The sequence below is a fragment of the Condylura cristata genome, unplaced genomic scaffold, assembly GCF_000260355.1.
Source record: "Condylura cristata isolate star-nosed mole 26May11 unplaced genomic scaffold, ConCri1.0 scaffold00025, whole genome shotgun sequence".
Lineage (NCBI taxonomy): Eukaryota > Metazoa > Chordata > Mammalia > Eulipotyphla > Talpidae > Condylura > Condylura cristata.
In genome coordinates this window covers 31,465,327-31,475,330 of record NW_004567126.1, presented here as the reverse complement: position 1 = coordinate 31,475,330, position 10,004 = coordinate 31,465,327, and the positions used below count along the sequence as shown (strand labels likewise).

Sequence of the window (10,004 nt, the reverse complement as noted above, 5' to 3'; positions counted from 1 at the left end):
CGCGCGCCCCTGCGCCCCACGCCGGCAGCGCCCGCCACATAGCCCAGGCCGCGATGCAGCGGTAGCCCCCCGCAGGTCCTCGCAGGAGCCGTTAGCACAGATGTCGGGTCCAGGGCACACTCGCTGATGTCTGCAGCGGGGAGAGGGTGCCGGCTGCCGCCTGGCCCTCCAGAGCCAGGTCCGCGGGGACAGCCCGGCAGTCTGCTGCCTCTCCCCTACCCCACGGTTCCCGGGAGTTGGCGCTGTGGGTGCTGCGCCCGGGCCGCTATGCTACGGGGCAGCCCTGCATTGTGGGGTGCTGAGCCCCACCCCTGCCTCTACCTGTGAGATTCCAGGTCCGCGCTGGCTCTCCAGTACCTCGACTTTTAGGAAAATGTCCCCTGGAGGGCAAAGCTGTCCCCAGTTTGGGACCGTGGAAAAGCGGCACCGTAACACGCTAATAAACCGAAATCACTCACACTGGCCCCTCTCAGGGATGGGGGGGGTGAGAGCCCCAGGCCCCTCTCAGGGATGGGGGGGTGAGAGCCCCAGGCCCCTCTCAGGGATGGGGGGGTGAGAGCCCCAGACCCCTCGCTGCCTGCCCTTGCTGCTGCTGGGCGCGAGCTCCCTGGATGCTCCTGGGTGTCAGCTCACGTGCACACCCCAGGCCTGCGCACAGTAGGAGCCACACAGATCTGTCCAGTTAATAAGTGAGAATGCGGTGTACAGCACTGTATTAAATTCTCCTGAACGAGCCACTTAAAAATGGCTGAACTGGCGCGTTTTCTTATGTTTATTCTGCCATGACAAAAGACGTGCAGAAAGCATGAATACATGAGGTGGTAACCGCACCACGCTGGGAGGGGCTCGCTGCCACTGACCTGTTCCCTTTTAAATGATTAAATTCACCTTGTGTGAATCTCACCTTAATAAAATAAAGGCAGAAAACAGTCTGATTTAAGGCAAGTGCAGAAATTCGCTGGCTACCCAAGTATCACTTCTGTCCTAACAACTGTCGGATGCAGAACTGAGCCCGAAAGGAGCGGAAAACGGACCAAACGCCAGAACGCGTAAACGTGAACGCCGCGGCAGTGTTACCCAAAAAGGGAAGCAAACACCCACCACCGGGGAAAGGGGGCGCACCCGGGACGTTGCCTGACTCCGAAAGGGGCCTCCGGACACAGGCCACGGTGTGCGCGCCCCAGTAAGACGGCCAGGCGGGAAGCCCAGGGGAGCGGCCGGCCTGCAGCAGGGCGCAGGAGCCGGGACGGGGTGACTGCTCTGGGCACGGTGCCCCCTTCCGGGTGGTGAGGACACTGAAGCCGGCGGCAGAGATGTTTCCAACACTGTGAACAGCCTAAAGCCCTTGAAGCAAAACGGCTACTTCCATGGCTGAGTTGTGGACTAGTAAAGATGCTAGGAAGGGTTTTTAGTGACCTCGGGGATCCGAAACCCCTGCTGCTGCCGAGGGCAGGCTGAGGAGGGAGAATGAGGCGGCCCCCACTGCTGCAGGAAGCTTGGTGGCACACCGCACCCCATGAGCGCTGAGGGGTGCTCTCCATGGTGCTGATCCCACATCTGCCTTTCTGGCTGTGCGGGGGCAGGAGGCGGGCTGCGCTGCAGCCCAGCAGGAAACAGCCTGATGAATTCATTAAGTGAATTCAGAGAGGAGCCAATGACAGATTAGAGTTGGGAGTGGACAGAGCAGAGTCCCCCCACTCGCCTGGCTGGGCTCAGAGAGGTGAGCCGGGGACACATCTTAGGAGGGTGACGGGGCGGAAGCGGGGGCAAGGTGACCCTGAAAGGCAGCTAGGTGCTGGCTCGGCAGACCGCTCCCCGGTCACCCTCACAGCTCCGGCCGTCAGGACGGAGCCGGAAACCCGCGCTGCAGACACAGCGGGAGCCGCCCTCCGTGTTGACGCGGCGGCCGCGGCCATGGCTCCCGGAGCACTCGTCCACGACTGCGGAAGGAGGCGCGAGACCCGCAGGCGCCCCGGCCAGGCGCTGACTCAGACCGCAGGGGCCGGGCCCGGCCCCGCCACCTGTCTGCAACGGGCAGCTGCACCCACGCTGTCGGGCAGCGTCGCCTGGACGCCCTCATGGCGTCGGCAGCCAGACACCAGGTGTGCTGACGCGGCGGCCGTGGCGCCAGGGGCTGCCGGCACACTCGTCCCACGCAGGGCCCGCGAGCCCCAGGCTGCAGGGTGCGCTCCCCGGCACCACTGCCACTCACCGATGCACTGGCCCCGGGCGTCCCGGGTGTTGCCGGGGTTACACTCGCAGCGGTAGCTGGACGGGGTGGGCAGGCAGCGGCCATTGAGACACAGGCTGGGGAAGAGCCGGCAGGTGTCGATGGTGGGGTTCAGGGCGGCTGTGCCTGTGGGCGGAGTTAGGGGTGCTGAACCGGCAGGCCCTGACCTGGCCAAGCTGGGCTGCTTCTGGGTGCAGACACCAGACTGAGGCTGGGCCGAACCCCTCTGCCACGTGCTGCCACTTCAGCCTGGAATCCTTTCCTAGACTCAGGGTCCCCCTGGGTTGAGACCTCCCACCTGGCCCAGAGAACCCCCAACTCCTGTTTGGAATCCTACCCGGAACACGCCCGAACTCAGGTCCAAAGCGGCCCGGCTCCCCCACCCCGGCCCTCGATCCCCACCCTAGCCCTGACCCTCCCTCTGAGACTGGGGCCCCCTGGCCTCCCAGCGCCTTCCCAGGCCCCAGCCCTCACCGATGCCAGCGTCCCCGAGGCCCGAGCTGGGACCCCCACGCCCGCCGGCGTCGCGGGGGCTGGGTGGCGCCGGCCCCAGGCCAGGGCCCACGCCGTTGCCGGGGAGGCCGGCGGAGGGGCCGGGGTAGGAGAGCCGCACTGGGGGCTCCCGGGCACACAGCCGCCGGAGCTCATCCGCGAGGAGGAGAGTGGGGGGCCAGGCCTCAGTCCCGCCGGGGCCCCGCTGCGGTCCGAGCTCCGGGCAGGGGGGCCGCAAACCCCAGGCCGCTCACCAGAAGCCCGGGGAGGACACGGCTCAGGAGCGGGGCCGGCCGCCCAGCACCTGCCCCCGCGGCAGCAGCACAGCCTGCGCGAGTGGGGACCGGCCAGGCGTCGGCGCAGAGGCCGCCAATCAGCACGGAGAAGCAGGCGCCGGGCCGGTGGTCTGCGGGGGTGAGGAGTCAGTGACAGACTGCGCTCAGGTCCCAGCGCCCGGAGCTGCCTGCACAGAGGTCCGCCGCTCTGTGCCTCGGTTTCCCCACTCTCGGCGCAGGGACGCTCTGAGCACCCGCGCGGCCTCAGCAGAGTGCCGCCTGGAGGAGAGGACAGCGTGCCGGGTGGCTGGCGCGCCGCCCGTCTCCCACTGCTGGGTTAGTACCAGACGTTCGCATCATTCCAGGGAGCTGAGCTGGCCTCATTCCGGGCGAGCGCGTCCGGGCACCCAGAGCTAGCACCGGCGTGAGCTCCCTGTCGCCATGGTATTCAACACTCAGGAAGGCCCGTGGGGACGGGGCCCCCGACATGCAAGCGGGAATGCCAGGCTCTGTGGCTGTGTGTCCATCTGCCAGCCCGGGCACTGTGAGCCCCAGGAGGCTGGGAACTGGGGGTGGGGCCCAGCGGCGCACACCGGTGGACTGAGGACAGACGCGCCAGCGTGAGCACCAGCCACTCTGCGCGTCGCAGCGCCCGCAAGCCCAAGGCTTCATGTGCTGCTCAGGTCTCTCGGGCTCTGACCCGAGCAGCCCACTTGCACATGAAAACCCACAAGCGGTGGCCATGGGCGAGAAGCGCCCCCGCCTGCCCGGGGGAGAAATCACACAAACATTTCCACCTCTTCCCCCCACCCATGCCCCTGGGGGCCCCCGGATGTGTGTGGGTGACCCTGAGAGAGCCTGGGCCTGCCGAGAGACAAGGCGTCAGGACACCTGCTCACAGCCTCACGGGCAAGCGGGACTTAGAGCCCCTAACCCGGGGCCTGGTGAGGCAGCTGCCGCCCACGCAGGGAGACAGAAGGGTGCAGGGACTTGAACAAAAGCGCGTGGCTGGGGCTGGGGTGCTCCCCACTGGGCCACGGGGCGCTGGCGCTGGCTCCTGCCCGGCATGTGCGGGTCAAGTCTGCCCTGCCCAGGTCCCGTGACTGGCTCCCTCCTGGCTCTCTGGTGTAGGGATAACCGGGCCTGTGGTACAGGCGGGTAAGTTGAGGCCCAGTTAGCTGCCCGCCTGAGCTCAGGGTTTCCGAGAGGCTCGGCGGGCAGTCCGGACCCAGGACTGAGTCCAAGCCAGAGGCGACTGCCCTCGGCACTGCTGTTCTGCAGCTGGGAGAAGCCCCCCCAGTTTGGGGCATGAGTCCAGAGTTACCCCACATGCGGGCCACACTGGCCCCCGGCAGCGGCCACAGCGCACGGACAGAACCCAAAACACTGGCGGGGCCAGCCAGAGGGGCGGGAGGCGCCGGGCAGTCAGCAAGGCAGGACTCGGCCTGTCCGCCCCAAGGGCCAGATCCCGGCTGGCCTGTGGGCCAGCAGCTACTTCCAAAGGCCACGGACGCAGCCACCCAGACAGCAGGGGACGGGGCGGAGCCCAGGGCCCCGGCCAGGCTGGATGCGGGTTACGGCAGGCGGCATCCAGGGGAGGCACAGGCCAAGAGACCCATCCCGACTGGGGGCGCAGGTCCGGGGATCAGGGCGGGGCCCGCTCGGCCTGTGGAGCTGACTGTTCCCCTCTGGGCCTCCGCTTCCTATCGCCAACACGGGCTGGCGGAACATGGGCCACCTTAGAGGTTCTGGGAGTGGAAGAGGGACACTGAGGGGTCAGGGAGCAGTGCGGCAGGGCCCATGGATGGCGGCGACAGGGTGGGAGGCCAGAGGCAGGCGCAGAAAGGCACCTGTGCCCCGGGGCGGGCGCGGGGGCGGGGGCCGGGGGAGCCAAGAGGCCGCACTAGGGGACCAGGGAACATAAGGGCGCGGAGCTGGGGAGCCGGAGGCCTGCAGACAGGGCGGACGCATAGAGGCTGATGCGCGGGAGCCCAGATGTCACAGGACAGACGGAAGGAGGCCAGAGACGCCTCAGGCCACGGGATGCAGCGGTAAGGCCAAGGCGGTGGGGGTCTCCAGCACTTCCGCCCCTCGGCTGGCCCAGCTCACCTAGGCAGCGGGTGCCATCCCGGCTACGGGTGAAAGCGCGGGGACAGGTGCACACGTAGCCCCCGGGCGTGTTGGTGCAGCCTCCCCCGGAGCAGAGCCCGGGCACCTGGAGACACTCGTCCACATCTGCGCAGGGAGGCCCAGTCAGCACTAGCACCCCCAGCGTGGAACCCCAGCGAGGACCCCCAGCGCGACTCCCCATTATGTGCCCTGACGTGGCACCTCAGTGTGGCCCCCCAGCGTGGCCCCCGGTGTGGCACCTCAGCGTGGTTCCTCAGCGTGGCCCCCGGCGTGGCTCTCCAGCGTGGCCCCCAGCGTGGCCCCCAGCGTGGCTCCCCCCAGCGTGGCCCCCCAGCGTGGCTCCCCCAGCGTGGCCCCCAGCGTGGCACCTCAGCGTGGCTCCCCCAGTGTGGCCCCCGGCGTGGCACCTCAGCGTAGCTCCCCCAGCGTGGCCCCTCCACCCCGAGGGCCCCGGAGGCACCCAGAGCCGAGGCCTCCAGCGCATCCCGTCACCTTCACAGCTCGCACTGTTCTCACTGAAGCGGTGTCCAGCCAGGCAGCGGCACTCAAAGGAGCCCACAGTGTTGGCACAGCTACCACCCTGGCACAGCCCTGGCACAGCCTGGCACTCGTCCACATCTGCAGGACACTCAGCAAAGGCACGGAGGCCTGTCAGAGGGCTCCCGCCCCGACTCCACCTCCGTACCCACGCTGGCGCCCCCGGCCGGCTCACCTTGGCAGGCCCCCGTGTGGACATTGGGGACGAAGCCACGGCGGCAGGGGTGTGGCTGTGCAGGGCAGAGCTCACAGGGGAGGCCCCACGCGCGGCCCACGGTGGCACAGCAGAGTGCCTTGGTGCAGAAGAGGCCCGTCAGCTGGCGCTAGCGCCCCTCAGTGCCAACCTGGCCGAAGCAGGGCCCTAGCCGGTAGTCTGGGGGCAGATGGAGATGGGCAGTTGGTCCTGGGCTGCCCACGTCCCAGAACTTTCCGCATGTCTATTCCTGCAGGCCGGCTCGGGCCTCTGCCTCTCTCATGGGCCACTGCAGCCACCGCCTCTAACACGCCGGCCGTTCCCTAGCCACGGCCTTTACTCATGCTGTCCCCGCCCACGTGACGAGCTCCTATTCACCCCTCAAAACCCGTTCTCTCCAAAGCGCTCCCCAACCAACCTCCAAGAGAGGGGCCGGGGCCCCCACAGCCACAAAGCCCAGGTCAGTCTGGATGCCCCTGCCCCCCAGGTCCAGCCTCAGGCCAGGTGGGATGCCCACAGAGCTCCGCTGGTGGTAATGTCTCGTCACTGCGCACATGGGTGGCCTGACCCTCCTGGGCTTTGGGAGGGGCGCGGCATCTGCCCACCGCCTCGGGGGCCGCAACACCACCTCTGTGACCCCTGCACTCGGCCAAAAGTGGCCAGTCAGCCCCCAGCTGCCGTGCAGGGCCCAGATGTGACTTCCTGGCTCCATCCTCCAGATGGTTCCAATCAAGGGAGAGCCCCGCCCAGGCGGAGAAGCCGGAGCCAGCCGCCGGCCTCACGAGAAGGCGGTGCACAGAGGCCCGGACGTTCAGCCGCCCCGAGCCAGACAGCCCTCTCGGGGTCTCCCCTAACTCCCCCACGAGGCCGGAACCTCCCCTGCCCCCATCCGGACGCACAGCCCCACCTCCTTCGGGGCCGTCGCTGTCCACATCTACCCCGCCTGTCCTCTTGCCTCACTGACCGCACTGTCCTCAGCACCCCGTTCCTGTCAGCCCCAACGTCAACCCATTCCTCGTGGACTGCGGTTTCCACAACCCGCCCCGCCCCCGTCCCGCTCCAGCTTCCAGCCCATCACCCCGCCCTCCCCGGACTGCCCTGGCAGCTGCCCCCCAGCGCACCCCTCCCGGGTCAGCCCGGGGCCCTGGCCATCAAAACCGTCCCGGGCTCCAGGCAGTCGAAAATCTCGGGCACCCAGGGAAGCGGGCACCGCCCAACCCTGTCCCCTCTGCCTGTCCCCTGGGCTCCATCTTTTCCTGCCCGCCCTCGCTGCTCCCCAAGAACCTCACCCACCGCAGGGACCAGCGCTCCCTGGAGCTCACCCGACTCTGCCCCACCCCCCTCTCGCTCCTCACAACCAAGTTCTCACAAAACATTGTTTTATGTCCACGTCTGCATTTTGGTAACAGTTTCCCAAGGGCAGTCGGGAGTCGCCACACAGCTCCGCCTGGCCCAGTCATGTTTAGAGCGGGGAGTGATAAGAGCGGACTGTCTGTCTCACCGACGTCCGCCTACCCCCTCCTCCAGGAAGCCCTCCTGACCCCCTCCCTGGAGCTGATGATTCCTCTGTCCCTTACAGCGGGGAGGAGTCCAGCTGGACCCTGGCACACCTCGGGGGCTCCCGGAGGCTCCCGCCTCCTGCCCCCCACGGCCCCCTGCCTCGCCGCAGCCTCCCCCACCCCAGCCTGGTACCTCTCTCACACTGAGGCCCCGTGAAGCCATACACACAGGCGCAGCGGTTTGGCCCTATGCAGCGGCCCCCGTGGTGGCAGGTGTGGTCGCACACAGCTGTGAAGGGAGGGAGGGTGGGCTGAGGCGCCCAGCGGCTGTGGGACGGAGGCACCAGCAAGCCCGTCTTCACCCAGGCGCCCGCCATCGGGCCAGACTCAACGCCGAGCCACTGGGCTTGTCCCTCTGGTCTGGCCACCCAAGACTGGCGGTGGGTGGGGGCATGTGCAGCAGCGACCCGGCCCCAGGCCCGGGCGTGCGTGGGGTACTCACGCTGCCCACACACGGTGCCGGTGTAGCCTCTGGGGCACAGGCAGGACGCCCCTCGGCAGCTGCCCCCGTTCATGCAGCTCACACTGCACCCCGGCCCTGAGGACAGGAGGAGATGCGCAGGGAGGCGGCGCCCGGCCCGCCCGCGGCCCGGCCTCCGCAGGGCCACCGTGCTCCCCCCGCTGGCACCAGACCGCCAGCCTTTAGCTTGTGCCCCCCACTCACCTCCACTTGCCTCGCAGCTGGGCGCCCGCTCCCTGCCCGCGCAGGTGCACAGGTTGGGGCGGGAACAGAAGCCCTCGTGGCAGTCATGCCGGCAGACAGCTGGCGGGTGGGCAGCGGTCAGGGCCAGCACCCAGCCCGCCGCCCCACCCCTGAGCCGGAAGAGGTGCTGGAGAGCAGTGTGCTCTGGGCCAGATCACTGGCCTGCAGACGACGTGCCCGGCCGGGATGGCGGTTTGAGAGGGAGAAACTGAACACGGAAGGGAGCGGCCGGACGGAGAGGCGGCAGGCAGACTCGGGGAGGACCCCCAGGCCCACGAGGGCCATTCAGGGGTTCAGCCAGACACGCTGGCCAACCCACCTGTTAACCAGGCTGGACTCGCAGGCAGGCGGATCACTGCCTCGGGGCTCCCTGCCTGAACCCCCAACCCCACGCCAAAGGGCAGCGTCACTCACGCACAACACACTGGCGCCCCCCGGGGCAGCGTCCTCCAGCCGGGGCAGCAGTAAGCGTGGAAGCGGGAGCCACACACGTTCGGCCTTGGGGGAGCGCGTTATAGCTGTGAGCTCCCCGCCAGCTGGAGGCCTGGGCCTCACCCCAGCAAGATAGCCCAGCCCCTTCCGGCCCACATGGCCCGGGCCTCGCGGCGCCCAGTACCACTCACCACTCACCCCTGCAAGATGCCTGGGCTGCCTCGTCTGTGCGTCCGTCCAGAGCGCGCCGGCTCCAGGGCGTCCCAGAGACCCTGGACACCCGCCGTGCACGACAGGGCCGTCCAGACCAGCAGAAGCTGAGCTGGGGGGCTCCAGGCCACGGGGAGGGTCCCCAACCTCACTAGCGCAGTCCTCGCAGGCCCGAGACGTGGCCCTCAGACTGCAGAAGCCCTGGCACAAGCCAGCAGGGGCGTGGCTGCCGGGGCGGGGTGGTCTGGGGAGCCTCCCAGAGGTGATGTCCGCAGGGGGCGGCCAAGAGAGGGCAGGGAGAGGAGGCGGCCAGCGCTCTGGAGGACCGGCTGTGGGAGGAACAGGGAGCCAGCAGGTTTTATGGGTGTGGAAGGCCGCACGCCCCTGGGACGTGCGGGGGAAGCCGGGCAGAGAGAGGACACACGCCAGGGAGAAGGCAGCGGTGGCGTTGGCAGGACTGGAGACCGCTGGAAAAGAAGTAGGGGTTCTGAGGCGATCCCCAGTGTTCCCGGGGGGGGGGCACTGGCAAAGGGAGGGAGGGAAGGCGGGGTGGCTGGCGGGCACTCTGGGCAGGGGCTGGGCGTCCCCGCGGAGAACACACCCTCCTGCCGGCAGGGACAGGGCGGCTCCTGTGCCCACCGCGGGGGCAAAACTGAGACCATCGCACAGCTAGTGGGGGGGGGCAGGAACAAGTCCAGGTGCTGGGGCGCCCCTCCCCAGAGGCTGCACTTCTCCCCCTACCTTATGGGGAAGGAGGGCGCCAAGCAGGCAAATGCTCTCAGACAGAGGCTGAGAACCGGGGTCACAAAAGGCAGCTCAGCTGGGCTTTGGGGGACCCCTTTCAAGTTCCACTTCCAGGACCAAGAAGAATGGGTCTTTGGGAAGGAATGGGCAGCGCGCCCTGTGTGGCCCTGGGCTCTGGCCGCCCCTCTCTGGTCTCGGGATAACGTGAGAGCCCCACCAGGTGCCCCCAAAGTCCTCGGGAAAGAGAGGTCCTCGTCAACTTGGGCAGGGAGGCCCGGGAGAGTGGGCCCCGGCTGGGCGAGGCACCCCCTGGCGTGCAGCTGTCTCTGCCCGGCTCCGCGGGCACCCCTGGCCCCGCCTGGCCTCCCTCCCGCCCTGGCCGGCCTAAGGGTCTCGGGCTTGGCCGACCCCACCCGCGTGGCGCCTCCGCGCGCATCTGCGAATGAATGAGCGTGCAGGGGCGAGGACCCCGCGGCCGGAGGTCGGGGCCTCGGGTGCC

At 68.5% G+C, this 10,004-nt stretch overlaps 1 protein-coding gene across 1 annotated transcript in view; it reads right to left on the bottom strand.

The window, feature by feature from the left end:
* Positions 1–10,004, bottom strand: part of FBN3 (fibrillin 3) — a 44,197-nt gene that overhangs the window by 28,551 nt on the left and 5,642 nt on the right. The window contains 15 exon segments of the mRNA XM_012729450.1: positions 21–104; positions 107–130; positions 1,830–1,940; positions 2,213–2,356; positions 2,705–2,873; positions 2,963–3,075; positions 3,078–3,128; positions 5,620–5,745; positions 5,840–6,037; positions 7,550–7,645; positions 7,859–7,954; positions 8,081–8,179; positions 8,534–8,558; positions 8,560–8,617; positions 8,750–8,873. Coding sequence (XP_012584904.1) covers positions 21–104; positions 107–130; positions 1,830–1,940; positions 2,213–2,356; positions 2,705–2,873; positions 2,963–3,075; positions 3,078–3,128; positions 5,620–5,745; positions 5,840–6,037; positions 7,550–7,645; positions 7,859–7,954; positions 8,081–8,179; positions 8,534–8,558; positions 8,560–8,617; positions 8,750–8,873 — 1,518 coding nt within the window.